At 44.7% G+C, this 19098-nt stretch overlaps 1 protein-coding gene across 1 annotated transcript in view; it reads right to left on the reverse strand.

Annotated features, from left to right (window-relative positions):
* fcgbp (Fc gamma binding protein) overlaps nt 1-14052 on the reverse strand; it is a 34653-nt gene extending 20601 nt beyond the window's left edge. The window contains exons 1-20 of the mRNA XM_078171223.1: nt 13932-14052; nt 13297-13843; nt 12661-13211; nt 12039-12588; nt 11626-11822; nt 11036-11174; nt 10119-10426; nt 8840-9416; nt 7759-8342; nt 7015-7582; nt 5995-6563; nt 5297-5858; nt 4978-5177; nt 4673-4808; nt 4242-4570; nt 3584-4160; nt 2901-3493; nt 2252-2819; nt 963-1513; nt 329-881 (exon numbers count right to left, since the gene is read on the reverse strand). Coding sequence (XP_078027349.1) covers nt 329-881; nt 963-1513; nt 2252-2819; nt 2901-3493; nt 3584-4160; nt 4242-4570; nt 4673-4808; nt 4978-5177; nt 5297-5858; nt 5995-6563; nt 7015-7582; nt 7759-8342; nt 8840-9416; nt 10119-10426; nt 11036-11174; nt 11626-11822; nt 12039-12588; nt 12661-13211; nt 13297-13843; nt 13932-13988 — 8716 coding nt within the window. The 5' untranslated portion in view covers nt 13989-14052. The remainder of the gene's footprint in view (nt 1-328; nt 882-962; nt 1514-2251; nt 2820-2900; nt 3494-3583; nt 4161-4241; nt 4571-4672; nt 4809-4977; nt 5178-5296; nt 5859-5994; nt 6564-7014; nt 7583-7758; nt 8343-8839; nt 9417-10118; nt 10427-11035; nt 11175-11625; nt 11823-12038; nt 12589-12660; nt 13212-13296; nt 13844-13931) is intronic.
* Nucleotides 14053-19098: the final 5046 nt, after the last annotated feature.

A 19098-nucleotide genomic window follows, 5' to 3' on the forward strand; every position in this document is an offset into this window, starting at 1 on the left:
CAGCACTATCTTTGGTCACATCCAGCACTGCAGGACATGTAGCCTCATGTGTGACCCCTCACAAAAGAGAATGGTGTACACTCTGACATCTTAAGCCAAAAACTCACTTTTCCCTGTCTCCACTGAAAATAAGAGTTTCTGAAAATCTTCACCCTTGACAGAGTTCTACAAAGGATCAGTTATCAGTGACTTACAATGCAGTTTACGTGTAGATGAAAGGCAGAAACACATAGAAAAGGCTGTTTTAAAATACACCCATGTATGTGTGGACAAGACCTGAGAGTGGAGCACATACTCATTTAAACAGCCGTCAAAATCATTTACTTACCACATGGAGTGTTCTCTTTCCATGACCCCACTGGTATCCCTTTACTCTGGCAGGCTGCAGAATATGCTTCTAGTGCTAGACATGCAGCCACATGCCCTGCTGCCCCGGCACAAAGTGCCCTGTTGCACATGAGTGTGTAAATATCTCGCTCCACATCACTGTTCCAGCAGTGGTGGAATTCAATATTATTGATCAACAGGATATCACAGACCATGCTGTCGTGTGGGGACAGCCTACACTCCTCACACTCTCTCCCACAAGTGTCAGTGCAGTGCTCTTCAGGAGCTGCTGCCCAGCTGTGCAGGAGCTCTGCAAAGCTTTTTGCAATGTGGCCGTTCCTCATTTCCATGTCGTCATACTTGTCCCCATTGAAGTTCCCACAGAGGCCTGAAGCTGTGGTGTCATAAACCTGCGGTACAGTCAACCTGAGGTAATGGGTGGAGGACATGTCAATCCCCACCCCGGATGGTGTGATGATAATCAGTCGGTTGCCATCTTGGTAAGCTGTTAGTTGTCCATTGTTGAAAGGCACTCCATGTTCTTCTCTGTTCACCTGTAAGCACAGAAACCAGTTAAGGCTGCAAATATTTTATGAAACTTACCTTTAATAAATAAATGGATACAGATTGCTTACTTGTATTTTCCATAGAGTTTCAGGATCAATGGACACCTCCATTGAATGCAAATTAAATACCACTCTGCTGATTGTGAAAATGCCAGTCATGTCCTTTTTAAAGCTAAGCAGCAGAGTATAGTCATGCAAGGCTTTAGATGAGAGGGCTGATACTATATAGGTGCAAGCTCCATGGTGAGGCAGAACAACACCATCAAAAGTGATGTAGCCGAAGCCAGCAAACACTTGGCACACCCCATACTGCACGGTAAGGCCATCCTTTACTGAACAGCTTTCCACAGGGCCGCAGGTCACCCTTCCCCCTTTGCAGTCACACTTTTGGCAGCTCTTCTCAGAGTAGAAGTGGCCAGCAGGGTGATACTCCCCCTCATGCATGCAGCCACAGTCAGAAACCAGCACACACTGGCCATCACTCAGGACGTAGCCAGGGTCACACTGGCAGCCCTCTTCACAACCTCCACTACAGTCTGCTGGGGAGGACAGTCCGAGGCACGCAACAGGGCATTGAGGTCCACACAGCTCATAGTGGCTATTCTTAGGGCATGACATACCTGGAGGGAGAGACGGTACTAAGTCTTAAATGTCACAGAATCATGACGTTTGACAATGACACATCTCATTCTACCTGAGCATAATTAACATCCAACAGAATTTTGTTCTACCTTCGTCACACATAAGCTCATCCAAAATTTTCCCACATGCTCTTAACACTCAACCCACTGACTTATGTAGTGTAAATGTCTGTGTGTAAATGAGTGCAATGGCTCAATGTTAAATACAGCACAGAGGAAACTTTGTAAGCTGAATAATTTCTGTGGCCACTTAGGACTGAAATATTTGGTTGCCTTCCATTAAATAGAAAAAAAAAAGTATTGCTGTAGGGTCAAAACAAATAACTGACACATTAAAAGATATGTCAAATAAATCAACTGTACAGTGTTTGTAACGGAGTAATTTACATAAATTTTGAGCTCTTAACAAAACAATACCAGTGTGCCTTTCCTGGCTTGAACACACGATTTAGTCATAGTGTTACGGATGATGGCCGATTGCGGACACCTGCCCTGCATGACTGCTGACTTGTCTAATGATGTTTATAAAAGCCTGAAGGTCAACAAATATGCCATCAGGTACAAGCCAGCTGCCCAGCTTTGAACCCGGACAGACACATAAAAGTATCAAGCACTAAATGTTCCTAGGAATCTGTGAGGCTGGACTCTAATCAGCTGTAAGGTATTAAAGTAAATTAAAATTTAACCAATGACAAACAGACCGAATTATATACCCACCACAGAAAGTGTCACTCCTCCAGTGCCTGACGGGCAGCTGAGCTGCTTGGCAGGCAGCAGCATAAGCAGCAATGGAATTGCAGAGTGCTGAGTAGTGTCCGTCATAAGAGCAGGAATCTGTTACACAGCTGTGGAAGTAAATCTTGGGACTCAACACTGACGCACAGTCTGCAAATGGCCCTAGCTCATTCAACAAGACCCCACAAAAATCACTGCCTTCAAAAAGCTTCTGCACCTCAGCAGGACAACGCTTCGGTCTGGAGGAACAGTTGGACCTACAGGCCTCTGATCCAGGCTTCCTCCAGCTGTGGGCAAACTCTAGTTTATTTTGGGCAAGCTCTTCATTGGGCATCATTTGGTCATCGTGAGGGTCAGTGTTGGCATTCCCACAGAGACCAGAGACAGAGGAGGCGTAACTGCTGGGGAGGATAACCATTAGTGTGCCAGTGTTGTAGATGATCAGATGTAACCCCACATCAGTGTGAATGATGATAGACGAAGGTGTGTGGTAGGCATTAACATGGCCTGTCTGGTGAGAGTATGGCAAGGGCTTATACAGTCCATCAACCTGAGAATGAAAAGAACACACTCAAGTTACATACAATGGTTCATTCTGAAGGCTGTCAATAAGACATCGCAACATACTCACCAAAACCTTCCCTGGGTCATCCTTTCTCACCACCACCTCCAAACCATAGATGGAGAGTGTTAAATCCAGGCTATGAAAAAGCCTTTTGTGGCAACTTGCATCAGAGATGGTGATATTAAATGGTGTTAGTCCAGTTAGGTTGGCCTTAGTCTGAACCAAAGAATAAGCACAGCTGTCCCGAAAGTCAAAATGATATCCATCAAAAGTTGTAAAATGCAGCCCGGTGACAACAGTACAGTTCTGAGGCTTTTCAGGTTGACACACTCGCTTGTGCTGTAGCCGCTTGCAGACCATTCCTCTGGGGCACTGGGCTGGCTGGCAGTGGATCTCTCCAGTAGCCGGTCCACAGAAACAGAGCTGACCACAGTTGTCTGGCGTCCAGAAAGTTGAGTTGAGGCTGTAGTATTTGCCTCTGGAGTCCGTGCAGCCACACTGATGTGGACGCACACAGCCAATCTGACTCCTAATAAAGCCAGGGTCACAGAAGCAGGCCTGAACACACTTCTTGTTGCAGAAAGTGGCGTTAAACTCACAGGATGGAGGACATGCTGAGCCGCAGGTCTTGTAGTGGCTGTTTGGTGGACAGTGCACACCTGAAATTATTTATCAGTGTGTCATTTAAGATTACAATAGCCACAAGAACATTTTAACTGACTTACATTGCACTTTTTACGACTACTTACCAGCTGTCACTTCATCGTTGTAGCCATCACTGGCTTCTTCACACACTAAGGAATATGAATACATGGCCCCGTCAAGTGCAAGTTCTGACCCTCCGTCATGCATATGATCAAACACACAGCTGTCATAGAAGGAATCTGGATTAACTCGACTATGACAGTGGGAAAGCGGACCATTCTGATCCATGAGCACTGCACATTGTCCTTTGCCACCAGGGACAACCTCAGAAACAGGATCTGCAAGCATGTCATCTTCATCTGATTTCCGTTTACAGCCAGTACAACAGTTATCGTCCCCATCGAAGAGCCGGTAAGCTTCAGTGAGCGCCGCAGTTGTGTTGACAGGAGGGGAACCAGGTGTAGTTACAGGATACTCATCTTGAGGGTCACCATTAAAATTGCCACACAGCCCATACACTTTACCCTTGTAGTATGGGTCCAGTTTCACAACAGTATTAGAGTTCCCATCGAATACTACACGCATAAAGTCAGTCATCAGTACAGCTTTGCCTTCCTTGGAAGAAACCTGGATCTTACCTCGCAACAGATTAACAGGAATATTAGTCACCTGGTTGTTAACCTGAAAATAAAGGGTGAGACTCATTAGTAATAAAATTAAAACCTGAGCAGCTTTTACATTCAAAAACTGACATTTACTTACATGTACGCTGCCATTTCCTCCACTAAGCATAATGATGTACCCATAAGCTTTTACAGTGACCGCCTGTGTGGACGACACAGTGCTGCCTTTACAGTTGTTCTTCTTGGACACACTAAAGGGTGTCAGACCATTTGCTGACCCCCTGCTGCCTGTAAGCAGATAGGCACAGGTCCCCTCGAAGTTATAGTTGAGCCCATCGAAGGTGTGGTAGTGCCGGCCTCCCCAGGCCCAGCACAGACCGCGACGACTCTCGCAGATGTGTGTGCCATTGCTCAGGTGACACGTCTCAGTTTCATCACATTTTCCCACACATGGATCAGGGGTTGGTGCTGCAAAAAATACAGTAACTTATGTTTTTACAGCAAGAGAAGTAATAATTGCCCAGGCAAATTAGTATCAAAAAATATGGCTCTTAAAATTTAAATGCTCACCCTCCTTGTGGCAACCCATAATTCCATCTGAAACTACACAGCTGTGCAATGCAGGACATGAGTATTGCTCACAGACGAGAGGAGGCCCACAGGTGCAGTTAACAGTACAGTTTTGTAGCAGTTTGCTCTCAGAGGCCTGCAAATAGAGACAAAATGACAGAAACCAATATCAGAATGTGTTTACTGAAGTCATTTGAAGAAGATTCTTTATTAAAATATTGCAAACAAACAACGCAACTGCTGAATTTAAGTAAATGTGATGGACTATCTAAATGAATACTCGTTGAAAACTGTTTAATTCTGACCTTAAACCTCCTCCCGTCCTGTACACAGCCACACTGCTCTGCTGGAACACAGGAATAACCATCATAAAGGTGTCCGGTATTACACTGGCAGCCTTCCTCGCAGTCTCTGGGGCACTGCACCGTCTGGCTAATCTCAGGACACAGTGAGGAGCAAGCATTGGCACACTGGCTGTAGTTGCTGAATCGAGGACATTCATAAGCTGTAAAATAAATCGCACAACAGTCAGTCTTAATAAGTAGGATATATTGCAGCATTTAATCATTTGAAATTTTAATTCAGTCTCATTTAAACATTACTAAACAATGTACAAAGACTCACCACAGCCTGTGGAGTTCGTCCAGAGGTCAACCATCCCTCCCGCCTCCTTACAAGCTGCCTCGTAGGCCCACAGTGCGTCACACAGAGCCCAGTGTTGTCCCTCTGCTTCACAAAGATTTTCCATGCAGAGTGCGTAGTATTTATTCGGGCACACTAAATGGTGACAAGAGGAGAACGGACCCGTGGGATGGGTGAGAAGGCCACAGTACAGGTCAGATGTGTACTCAGGCACAGGATAATGGCAGAGTTGACAGGTACTGTCACATGTGTTGCTGCAGGATGATTTGGTATCAGACAACTTCCATGACAGCCCAACAATGTCAGGATCAGAGATCATGGTGCCATTGGGCAGCTGCAGGTCATCCGAAGGATTATCATTGTAGTTTCCACAAAGGCCACAGGTTGTCTGGTGGTAAATGTCGGGGATTTTGACCAGAATGTGGTTTTGCAGGTCTGAAATTAGCTCAACAGACTGCAGGGTCTTGATGGTTATCCGTCCATTTTTCTGATGTACAGTCAAGTTGCTCTGGGAGAACGGCAGGTTCTCGAAAACTCCATTTACCTGGGTGAAATAATTCACGTTTAAAAATGTAAAATACAGAACAGTTCGTGTATGCTGTGAAAAATTACTTTACAGTGCATGCTAAAAGATGAACAATAAATCATGTTGAAGGCTGTGAAATCATTACATGAATTACCTGAATTTTTCCAGGAAAAGCTGCTGACATCTTAAAATGCATTTTATCGACTTGCAAGTAGATCTGCCTGCCCTCGCTGTGGTTGCCCTGTGCAGCTATGAAAACAGGCTCCACATCCAGTTTATTGAGGCACGTCTGCACCAGGGTGTAGTTACATGAACCATGAAATTCAAATGCCTGTCCATCAAACGTGGTGTATTGGGATCCATCAACAGAGCAGCGTGCCACTTTGGGTTTGGGGTGGCAACCTTGAACACCCTTAATAAGCTTACACTCCTCATCCTCACCACAGGAGACATTACGACAAGTCACGCGTCCCCCAGCATGACATAAACAGCTTTGCTCGCAGGTAGACACCTCCTGTCCTGCTCTGAGGTATTCTCTGTGGTGGAAGCAGCCACAGTTTTCTGGGTAGACACACAGGCTGCCACTGTGAACTAACCCCGCTTCACAAAGGCAGTTCTCCCCCATGTTTGGAGGCATCTCTACTGTGTTATTCTGCCAACTGAGGCAGAGCTGAACAGAGGCAGAACTCATGTTGTAGCTGGTACTGGAGGGACAGGACAGGTCTGTGGAGATACAGAGAGACATCAGTCACTTAGGACAGGAAGACAGAAAAATGTTGTAAAGGTTAGGGTTGACCAGTGATGCATTAGTACCATCTAGTGGTCCAATAGCACCTAGAAGGTTGCGGCCTCAATACCAGTGTGTCACAGACACTGTCAAACTTATACAAACATTTTCAATAAATACCCGAGGGAACAAACTTTACATTAAGCACCTACAGGCATGTATTTGATTTGTATGCAAATAATCTCCATTCTCTTCTCCTCATGTTGCGTGATCAATATCAACAATCTAAACATGATGAAACGTTGTGTGCTTGCACAGGCATCTGCAAACTCTCCATATTTCATTTGGTGTGCAATGATGCTGAACTCCAAACAACACAGTTACAATTGTAGAGGATATTAATTTAATTCACTCGCACAACAGAGCTCAGAGCACATTAACACTCACAGCAGAATCCAGGACTCCTCCAGGCAGAAACTGTAGCCTTGTGGGAAAGGCAGACAGCAGTATACTCTGCCAGGGAGTGACACAGTGCAGGCTGGAGACCTCCATGAAGACACAGGTCACTGACGCAGCGCTTGTAAAAGCTAGAGGGGTCCACTTTGCCATGACAGTGCCTGAATGGTCCATTAACTTCCAGAATCCTCCCGCAAGCCTCCGGGTCAGAGAAGCGGGCCAGACGCTCAGATGAACATTTTGGACAACTTCCTCCCAGACAGCCCTCCACACACCAAGGATTCGGCCCACTCCTCCATGCTTTTCCAAAGTGCTCTGGACTGAGATGCTCCTGTAGGCCATTTGCTGTGAGGTCATCAGTAGGATCAGAGTTGAAGTTACCACACAGCCCACAAGTAGCATTAGCATATTTACTGGAGAGACTAATGCTGACTATGCCCTCTATGCCCACACTAAATTCAAAGCCCATGTCTGTGTAGATGTAAGTGTGCAGCCCCAAAGAGAACGCCAGCGCAGAAGGGCTGAAGTGATAGGGCATGCTCCTCTTGACACCATCGACCTGTAGGGGGGGCCAAAATTGCATTTGAAAGTCAGCAAAACATTGTCAGAAGTAATCTCTGTGAAGTCTGGTTAAATTATTAGATGATTTATTTACAACCTATTAGAGTGTCAGAAAAAATTATGCAGTGTCACATTAAAAAACAAACACAACAACAAGAGGATACTTGCACTTACCTCTATGCTCTCACTGTTTTTGCTGTTTAGCTCCACAAGCACACCACTTATATTGACCAGGACATGAAGCGCTGAGGCCAAGTGTCCATCCGTCTGTACGTAAACCTGAATGGGATCGAGGCCTCGTACCTGTCCACACATGCCCAGTAACTGGTACCGACAGGTGCCGTGCAAATCATAGTCATGCTGATCGAAGGTGATTACGTGATGACCGGTGTACATGCATGTCTGCTGGGGGTGTGGCACACAGCTTCTGACTCCGTTTTGAAGGCCGCAGAATTTGTCGGGGTCGCAGGAATCCAAACGGCACTGCGTCTGGTTGGTGCTGGGGTCACAAACACACTGTTTGGTGCATCCATCGTCTGCCCAGAAGGTCTGGTTGCCATGGTAACGGTAGCCGTTGTAAGTGCAGCCACACTGGGATAAGGGCACACAGGTGTCACCGTCCATGACGAACCCTGGGTCACACTGGCAGGTCTCCACGCAAGCCAGGGTGCACGGTCTTGAACCGGATGGGTCCTCGCAGGTGGGAGGGCAGGCTGAGCCACAGGACTTATAATGGCTGTTCAGTTGGCAGGAAACGGCTGATAGGAGAGAAGGAGAATGATCAACAATGTGGAGGGAAAACTACACGCTCAAAGAATCAAGACACCTGTAACCAGTGGGTGACCTTTAAAAGACAGATGAGTTTTCAACTGCCTGTGGGAAATATGAACATTTAACAGCCTGTCCATTTTTTATTAAAAGCCATTTTTGCTGTCTTTTCTCTTGTTAAATTGTACATTGTGAAATTGCTTTATCACATGAGACAATTTAGTGTATGCAATGTCTGAGTTTCATGGTCTGCTAAACCAGTGCTACAAATGTTGCTCTAAAATAGGAAAGTTCTGTCAAAATTAATTTTTATTATTAATCAGTTATAGGTCTGGGTGTGGACAGTGAGGTGTCTGGGTCAGGGGGGATGTTGAGAGTTGGCAGGCTAGCAGGTAGTTAGGTTAACTGTAACCAGCTAATCATGTGTTGGTTTGCAAGAAGCATTTTCAATTGCAAAAATTTACTTTCATAAGACAAATTTGCTCACGGCAGAAGGTGCTGTTCCTCCACTCTCTGATGTGGATCTGGGCATTTTGGCAGGCGGCAGCGTAGGCCTCCAAGATGGGGCAGAGGACCTCCTGAGTGTCATTACTAGAGCACAGGTCAAACATGCTGACACCTGCTGAGATTTTAGTGTAATTAACAACTTCCCGGCACACGTAGAATGGATTTTGTGGTGACCAGATGTTCTCGTGCATAGAGATCCATTGACTGGCGACATCCTTCTCCAGTAGCTGCTCAGCAGAGCAGCGTGGGCAGGCATCTCCACAATCTGCTGTGCACCGAGCTTCCTGATCAGCAACTCTCCAGCTCCAGCCAAAGGTGGTAGCATCAACAGCTTCCCCCTGTGGGGTCTTGAGGTCATCATCTTTAATGCCGTTATTATTCCCACACATGCCATGGACTGCTGTTGTATTGGAGAGGAGGATAGTGGCAATATGAGAGCAGTCATACTTAATTTGGATTCCCAGGTGAGTATCTACAACAACAAACATGCCACTCTGATAAATCTTCACGCGTGCAAACTGCAGAGTCACGGGTAGTAGCCTTTTCTCGCCATTTATCTGTGGAGAAAGCAAAAACATTTTGTATATATGTTATCCCAGGATGCAATTTTGTGATGAAATCTTAAGGGACAGTTCACCTCCAAATCAGAAAGCATATTTTCCTCTTACCTGTAGTGGTATTTATTAATCCAGATTGTTTTGGTGTGAGTTGCTGAATATTGGAGATATCAGCCATAGATGTCTGCCTTCGCTCAAATATAATGGAATTAGATTGCAATCTGCTTGTGGTGCTCAAACTCAACAGTAATATCTCTTTCCAGAAATCATGACCCTGTAACTCAACATAATCCATAGACCTTGTTGTGAGCAGTTTCATGTAGGAACCATTTTCTTTCTTCTGACACCACAAGCTGAGTGCCATCTACTTCCATTATATTTGAGAGAAGGCAGACATCTCTACAGCCAATATCTCAAGCATTCATCAACTTGCATCAAGACAATCTAGGTTGATAAATAGCACTACAGGTAAGAGGAATAATATGTATTTTTGATTTGAGGGTGAACTGTTCCTTCAACCCTTGTAGTGTCAGTGCATCTACATTGTGAAAAACCACAAGCAACTTAATATTTAAAAGGATATATTGAAGAAATGATCAATAATGGATGACTGGCATCTCAAATAATAAAAAAGTTAAACTACAAACTGACAGTGAGGCTAGAATGGTGATGTGACTATTGTATTTCCTAACTCAAACTTACCCAAGCATGGCCTTTTTCCCCTCTGTAGATGGTAATATTGTCTTGAGCCATTTTGACATGGATAGCTTTGAGAGAGGAAGCCTCGTCGGGGGTCCTGTCTTTCTGTACCCCTACCCAAAATGTCAAATTCTCACTGGTGTCATTCAATAGTTGGGCCAGAGTGTAGGTACAGTTTCCTAGGAATTCAAACACCTTCCCATCAAAAGTGTAGAAATGGGCACCTCCCAGTACCCAACACTGGGTTTGCAGAGGTTGGCTTTGAACACCACAAGTCTTGCCATCTTCACAGATTTTAGAATCATTATCACCTGAAAACAAAGTGGCAAATTATCAGATTCATGCAGACACATGCAGCTGTAGAAATCTGCAGACCAGATCAGCCTATGAAACAACTGTTACAACATAAGTGAATAAAGCTCTAAAGTAGTTTTTAGAATAAAACCAAATAATCTTTAGTCACAGAAGTAAAAAAAACAACAAAAAAAAACAAAAACAGACTCATTTGCATGGCATCAAATGTAAATGCACATTAAGTCATTTGCAACAAATCACATTTAAATTTCAGTCACAGGCTTTTGTGAGTAAAATAAGAGGTGCATTATTACTTATGATTGACAAGCACTGCAATCATGCTGGAGCCCCCAGGCAGGGACGAGATTTTTGTACATAATGGACTATTCAAAAGGGTGACGGTTTAACCTCATTTTAGGTAAAATGACAGGACACAGAAAAAAACAAAACAAAAAAAACCCACCTGTGCGCTATGTATGAGGTTGCAAAACAGCCCCAGCAGAAAAACAGTTACATATTAAAATTTGAAAATGCAAGACAAATGAGTGTTGCACGGTGCAGCTGAATGAACAACAGTCAGCCTGTGAGGAAATGTCACCCAACCCAGCAGAACCAGCTGGGCCTACCTTTCCTTGCACAGCCCCAGGTATTGTTAAGGGTGCAGCTCTCTCCCTCGGGGCAAGAGGCTGGCTCGCAGCACATGGTGGCAGCGGCGGAGCAGTTACACCGCTCTGAGCATCCCTCAGCCCACGATATCTCCCCAATCTACAGAGAACAGTGAGTCACTGTTGGTGTGCGTTACCCAACTGTTCTCTTAAACACAGTGCAAACAAACAAGCCAGGAAAACACAAAGGCCTAGGATTATGTGATTAGTCATGCCACACACAGGTGAGGCATATGTACCATTGACTAAGACATTAATGAGTCATGTTATTAACAGTGCATGGAATAACCAGGGCACGTCACTTGTTTAGCTTCAACTGTGGCAACATGTTCAACTGCCAGTGCAGTGGGATCACATGTTGGTGTGTCACAACACACCTCAGTGATTCAGTGAACCAATAGGTTAATCAGAGTCAAACAAATCTCTGCAAATCTTAAGATCTTAGATTTTACGTATACAGTTTCACTGGATTAAGAAGAATCATAAATGCATTGCAGAGACAAAGGGAAAGTGTATAGCTGATATTTGCTAAATAATGTGTAGCTACTCACCTTGTAATAGTGCCCACTGTAGAAGCAACCACATTCCTCAGCTTTGACGCAGCCATTCCCACTCTGCATGTATCCAGACTTGCATTGACATCCCTCATAACAGGCCCATGGGCAGGGGATATCGGATAAAATGCCACAGGACTCAGGGCACGCACTGACACATATATTATAGTGAGTGTTTTCGGGGCATGAGAGTGCTGCGGGGAGGGGAGAAAAGGTGTTCATATACTGTACAGAGTCCAGCTAGTCTTACATCAATCTGGCAACAGCACTGTACAGAGCTTGCCAGAGTTCTTAAAGTACAAGAGAAGTGTGTGCAGACCTGTATGATTTACATGTACTGGCACACCATGACAGACTGATGAAACAAGACATGCGCACTCACGAGAGAGAGAGAGATTAATGATACTCACTGCACTTCTCACCCCTCCATGGTTTGACCTTCGCTCCTGCCTCCTGGCATGCAAAAGTGTACGCTCTCAAACTGCTGCAAAACAATTCTTCATTCCCATTAGACAAACACAAGTCATTCACACAGTTGTGAAAGAAGGGCTTTGGGTCCACAGTGGAGTGGCATTCACCAAATGATCCTGCAGGAGCGAGCAGCAGGCCACAGAGGTTATCAGATGCAAATGAAGCTTCCATGGTAGAGTTGCACTCTGAACAGGAATCGCATTTTTCAGAGCAGTTTGTTCCAGGAGGTGAAAGTGACAAAGATGCAAAGATAAAAGCATCACTTGCAAGGCTGGAATTCAGGCTCTGTTTGTCAGTAGTAATGGCACTGATGTTTCCACACAAGCCACACATTTTGCTATGGGAGGCAGGAATCACTATTTGTACCAGATTAGGCCCTCCATAAGTGACAACAGTCCCTGTGTCTACAACAACACGAGTAAGCGAGCCAGAAAACAGTATTGCTGCATGATCCAGCTGGACAGGAAGCCTCCTCAAAACACCATCAATCTGGAAAATTTAAATGTTAGAGTAACTATCGAGGCACATAAACAGTGAGTTTCTAAATGTGCAGCTGCTTACCTTTACTTTTCCCAAATGCTCCATCTCCAAAGATATGTTCACTCCACGGACCCTGAGGTGCAGCTGTCCTTGCTGGATAATAACAGTGGGCTCAGACTCTTCCTCGTCACAAACCCGGGATAGAACATAACGGCAGCTTCCCATATTAAAGTCAAACCTACGTCCATCATAGTTCGTGAAGTGCCTGCCGCCCATGACTGCACATTTAACGGGTTGTGGTGCATGACATGCCCTGTGGCCATCTTGGGTGGCACATGTTGTTCCTTTTGGACATGTGTGGTTGGTACATTGCACTGTGTTGTGGCCCACACAGACACAGTGCAGCTTACAGTGCTCATCGGGGTAGAAGTTATCATGGATTTCATAGTAAACATCATTGTGAATGCAGCCACACTCAGAGTTTCGTAGACATTTCCCACCACTGTGGAAGAACCCAGGTTTGCAGAAACATCCCTCTTTGCATTTCACTGCTGGAGGACTTGGGTTTGCCACACAGTCAGACATGTGAGTGGAGCACAGGTGGTATTCACTGTTAGGAGGGCAGGAGTGATCTGAGGAGAGAGAGAAATCAATTAAATTCACAATAGTCCTATTCTGTACATATGCAAAAATAATGATTTAACCATGGTTACTCACTGCAAAAGTTTAAATTTCTCCATTCATCCACTATAGCTCCCATTTCTTGACATACAGCAACATAGCTGGACAGAATCTGACACAGGGTGGCCTGGTTACTAAAGCAGAGGTCATGAACACAGTTATCATAAAAATCTTGTGGATCGACCATTTCATGGCAGCTCTGGAACGCTCCTTCTGTATCCAGTAACCTTGCACAGAAATCTTTCCCCTCATAAAGAGTCCGATCGTGTGAATTACAACCCGAGTTGTTCATAGGCACATCCACGCATTCATGTATGCTGCTGGTTTTCCAGTGTCTCACGGCCTGAGACATATCGGATTCGTCGTCGGGCATCACATCATCTTCTGGATTGCCATTAAAGTCCCCACACAGGCCACAGAGATTACCAGAGTAGGTCCTTGGCATTCGAACAGTCAGGACATCAGAGCTGTGTGTTACCACAAGGCCAAAGTCAGTCTCTATACACTTTGAGAGTCCAGCCATGTAGAGCTTTACTTTGCCCTGGCTCAAAACAGATGGAAGACGCAGTAGCAGACCATTTACCTGAAACAAGCAGAGTAGTGTTAATACTGCAAGTGGAGAATATGGTTTGTCTACTCTAGATGTACTGTGGACAAATAACTGAACGTACCATAACTCTGTTCCTCTGTTCATTTGACATCTCAATGGAGTAACCAAAGACTGCCATTTTAACATGCCGAAAGGAAACATTTGTAGCATCCTCTATGTGGTTCTGGACCTCCACGGTGAAGTCTTCCAGGTCCCCCCAGGTGGGACAGTGAGAAGTGAGTAGATAAGTACAGTTGCCATACACATCAAAATGACGCCCGTCAAAGGTGGTATAATGAGGATCTCCTTTGGCTATGCACACTCCGGGCCCATCCGCGTGACAGCCGAGGACTCCGTTCAGAAGCTTACACACTTTTCCATCCTGGCATTGAGACTGAGCACACATAACCGTCTTGGAGCTGGGCTGGCAGACACACTTCTCCTGGCAGTGTTCGTCGATCCAGAAGTTCTCCTTGGGGTGATAGTAGGACCCTTGGTGAAGACAGCCACACTTGCTGTGTGGTACACACTTCCCACCACTCAGCAGGTACCCCTTGTTGCACCGGCATGATTCCACACAGGGCAGGGAGCAATTGCTGTGGGCCTCCGGGTTAGCGCAGGTAGCAGGGCAGGCAGAACCGCAGATCTCATAGTGGCTGTTTTTTGGACATACCATAGCTGGGAAAGGAACAACACAGTATTAGCAATTCTGTGGTTTACTTTCCGAGCAAATTATGATATCATTTAAAGGAGCAGTGTGTAGGATTTAGTGGCAGATTGCAACAAGCTAAAACTTCTCCCAAGTGCCAAACGTGAACTCCCTGTTAAGATTCCTTCATTGTCCATTGGTCAGGAGGTTTTTAACCAGGTGTCGAATTATTGGCAGAAGTTTCTTACTCTCCAAAACAAACGGACGAGGTGATTTATACTGGTAAAAACACAAATAAAGCAGTTTCACATTACAAATCAGTGTTTTCCCAACACTGTTCAGCTCATTGCAGAGAGGCTGGTAACTACAGTGGCCGACGCAAAAACACGAATGGCCCCATCTTGAGCCAGTGTTTCGTTTGTCCGTTCTGAGGCTCTGTGGAAAAATGGCAGTCCAACGTGGCGGACCCCGTGGACGAGGACCTGCTCCCTATGTAGATATGATTGACTCATTTTGAAAAGGTAACAAAAACATGACCCTTGTTTTCAGGTGATTATAGACTAGAGAAAACATATCACATTCCATCTCTGCCTATATATTCCTGCATCCTACACACTAGACCTTTAAAAAAAATAAAATAAATCTCACAGCACTGTGAGATGGTTCTCCAGTTTTGGACTCTGGCCGAGAGCCTCTGGCAGATGTTGGCATAGGCCGTCAAGACCTTGCATACAGAGGAGGCATCTTCATTGACACACAGGCTGTTCACACAGCTACGAACAAAGGGCTCAGGATCAATATACAAGTGACAGTCTGCAAAAGGTCCATTGCTCCTCACAAGCAGAGTGCACCCAATCCCAAGGGAGCGGCCTTTATTGCCAGGAAATGATTTGGTCTGGCTTCGAGTGCACACTGGACATGAGACACCACCACCGCAGTCTTCAATACAGGAGCCTGTGTCACCGTTCACCACCCATGGGAGGGTGAAATCCACTGTCTGGGTATCATCAGTGCCATTAGGGGCAATGGCGCCAGCTGAGGAGCTGCGATTAGCATTTCCACACAAACCGCACAGGAGGCCATACAGCTCTGGGCCAACTTCAACCTGGAGATGGTGTTTCCAGTCGTACTGCAGAGCCAGGCCAAAGGTGGTGTCTAAGACAACGCTGGAGCCACTTTGATAAAAGTTCAGGGACCCGTTTCCCAGAGTGAGGGGCAGGTTCTTTTTCTGTCCGTTAATCTGAGTTTAAAGCAAGAGCAGGCATTGTGAATTAACACTTAACAGCTACAAAGTGTGTATTTTTGATTTAAATAATTTTGGTACACTCACCCTAACATACGTTTTGTCTTCTTTAACTATGGAGATGTTAAAGCCCTGGATGCTTATCTCCACTGTGTGGATGGTGGAGACAGTGGCACTCTTCAAATATGCTCGTGCTATATTAATCTGTAGTGGAATAGAAGCATTTAAGCCTGGACAGGTCGTCTGAACCAAAGTGTAGTTACAGTTTCCCTGCAGGACAAAATCTCCTCCATCAAACGTGCGGTAATAAGAGTCATCCCACGCAGAGCATATCTTAGTTTTTGAAACACAGAGTGGCTTTCCATCTTTGATAAAGCACTTCCGTTTGTGACCACAGCGCAGCTCTTCACAAGACGCTGCAGCTGAAATAAAAAAGAAGAAGTTAGGTATTTATATCCAACACAGCTTAACACAGTGACCAAATACTCAACATGCAATACAAAGTTATTCAAAATGTGCTGCGGTACATACTTTTGTAACACACTGCTGGATATTGTCTGCTCATGGTGCTCAGGTAATTCCCCACATCTGTGTCTGTGTGAAGAGAACTGGGCTCAGCATTACCGTCAGGCAGCTGAGTAAAGTTGGGCTTCAGGGAGAATTTAAAACCAGACTGCAAATCTCCTGTGCCTGTACTGTTATCTTGCTGCTTACTCATATCACCTGAATCAAACATAGCGACAGTCTGGCAGATATCATCAACAGATGGCAGTACTATTAGAGTTGAAGGTCTCTGCTGTGCATTGTAACGTCTGAAGTAAACAAGCTGAAGAGGACTGTCACTGATAATGTGGATTTTATCTGAGGCCACGACTGGAATGACCTTCATAACGCCACCAACCAGAGACATATTCTGTCGCTCGGTGCTGGCAGTGACGTCCAGGTGTGAGTTAATGGTAGCTATTGCCAACAGGAAACTGGAACTCATTCCTGTGTTTGCCAAAGGAGGTATAATGTAATCAAAACTCCAGTGCGAGACTGGTTTCAGTTCAGCAAATCCATACGAGCAATCCTGGGCTGTGTGTTTGGTGCAGGTAAAACCAACCACTACACTTACAGCTTCTTTGGAGATTACCTCTGAGCCAGACAGGCTTGAGTTGCTCTGGAGGTAAACACTCTGCAGCCCCCCTATATGCAACTTAAGGACACTACCCCTGGGATACATATTGCCTTCAGAGAGCACGTCTCCAGAGAGGAAGACATCCACGGATGTCTCCCGGTCTGAGCTGGTGATCACCATCTGGCTGACAGCAGACATGTCAGGAGTAATGGGATAGTAGTGGGTCCCCCAGGAGGACACATCATGGAGGAGGCTGTGGTCACAACCAGTGTGGGTACAGAATGATGCAAGGACTGTAACAGGCCACGTAGACCTCACACTGAGGAGGTGGGAGGAACGATCACCGGACATTCCCACAGACAGTGGCAGGTGGATTGTCTTTGACTGGCTGGCCGAGAGGTAGATGTGTTGCAGGAAACTGCTTTCCAGCACCTCCACAATGACGGAGGACCAAACACCAGTGGCTGTGATAGTGACTTGATGGGTAACATTTGCTGCTGGGTCATTATGTGGAGGGAACATAGTCAGAAACTTCCTTCCAGGACTGGCCGCGGACAAGCCTGCAGAGGAGACGACAAAACTGAGTTACACTTTACTATGAATGCTATTTTATATAATGAATCTCTGTTGATTAAACTGTGAGCTATACTTTAAAAGCAGCCAAAAAAAAGGTGGAAAAAAAAAAAACTACTACTACTTCTGCAGTAGCCCATGCTGATAGTGGTTATACTTATTCGTTTCTGTTTATTTACCACTTCAACAGGATGTACTCTTATTTGTAAGAGTAAATTCTTATAAAACACAATAATTCTATGAATTTCCGTAGAATTTCTTTACAAGGACCATCTCTTTGTACCTGGAGGCTTTATGAATATGATCCTTGATGCTTAGTTGAAGGCTGTTTCACAACAACAAAAGGAACCTCTGGCTACATCATTTACTCGAGGCACCTTACACGTACACAGAGTGGCCCTGGGATTATAGTTATGCAGAGTATGGACCATTGTTAACTGAGAATACAACTATGAAGCAGCATACCCATTGACAATATTGTACAAATGATTCAGCCTTTGTTGCTCAACTCAAGAGATGTGGCCACAGTCCTACCCTCCTGGATTCATCACTATGAACATTAATTCAAGGCAATACAGTTAAATACTGAATTGTATGGAATTGAGAATTTAAAAACTATCTGTTGCAGCAGAGCATCTAGTTTAAACATCGTAAGAGGAGATATGTTTTGAAATCTTGGACTCCACAGGGTTTAATGGAGTTGAAATTTTATTTTTGATACTATCTTCCAAAAGTATGGGACAAAAAATAATGTATTTTTGCATACTTTGTCACATAACATGACAAAAATGGCATTTTACTTTACATTTTGTGCAAAAGTTTCTTAATCCATGGGGCAGCCTGAACTGTGCTAACATAGCATCATATTACCGTAAATAAAAGCAACTACTTCGAAAAGGTATGTGTGAAATTTCTGTGTATGACAACTTTCTATATAAAAGCCTGTAGGCTCTAGTTTTATGGTGAATACATATAGATGTAGAGCGGATATCAGTGCAAATTTGAACAAAATCTAGGCAATAGGTAAAAATTACATGAGATTAGGGACCTCCACCATCCTCAGTGGGTTTTCTCTGCACCTTCACCTATATGCGGTGAGTCAGCTGTATGAAATATTATATTACAACCATCCATTTCATAAAGGGGACATAACAAAATGATGAAAAACATGGTTGTGTTTTGCTTTACCTCAGGTACGGGTATCTGAACAATTAAAGCCCTTTCGAGGGTTTGTGCCTGTACTAAATGTGTACCTTCCGCATCTGAAATCACTGTACCAAGCAGAGCCAGCATGTTTAAAATGAGGCTGTATCAGTGATGACAAGATTCTTTTTTTAAACACAAGTCAAAAATTCTTTTTCTGCAAAAGAGGAACTAGAGTTTCCTTGAACACATAACGCTTGAGCAGCAATAAGTGTTTTATGAGAGGCTGTTCCAAAATGACTAACCCACAAACTGCCGTAAGTGTGCACATGAAGTGAACAATAACACAATTTACAAAACAAGATGGACAACTCAGGCAGCAGTTGATGATTATATGACGGCTAAACACTTGCACTGAAGCGATTACATCTGTTCACCGAGAGCAGACAGAGCAAGTTTCCCAGTATGCACAGTTGAGAGATAAGACTGATGGTGTCAGGTTTCAACCAGCTCAGCAGCCA

This window comes from Epinephelus lanceolatus, chromosome 10 (assembly GCF_041903045.1).
Source record: "Epinephelus lanceolatus isolate andai-2023 chromosome 10, ASM4190304v1, whole genome shotgun sequence".
In the NCBI taxonomy this organism is placed as follows: Eukaryota; Metazoa; Chordata; class Actinopteri; order Perciformes; family Serranidae; genus Epinephelus; species Epinephelus lanceolatus.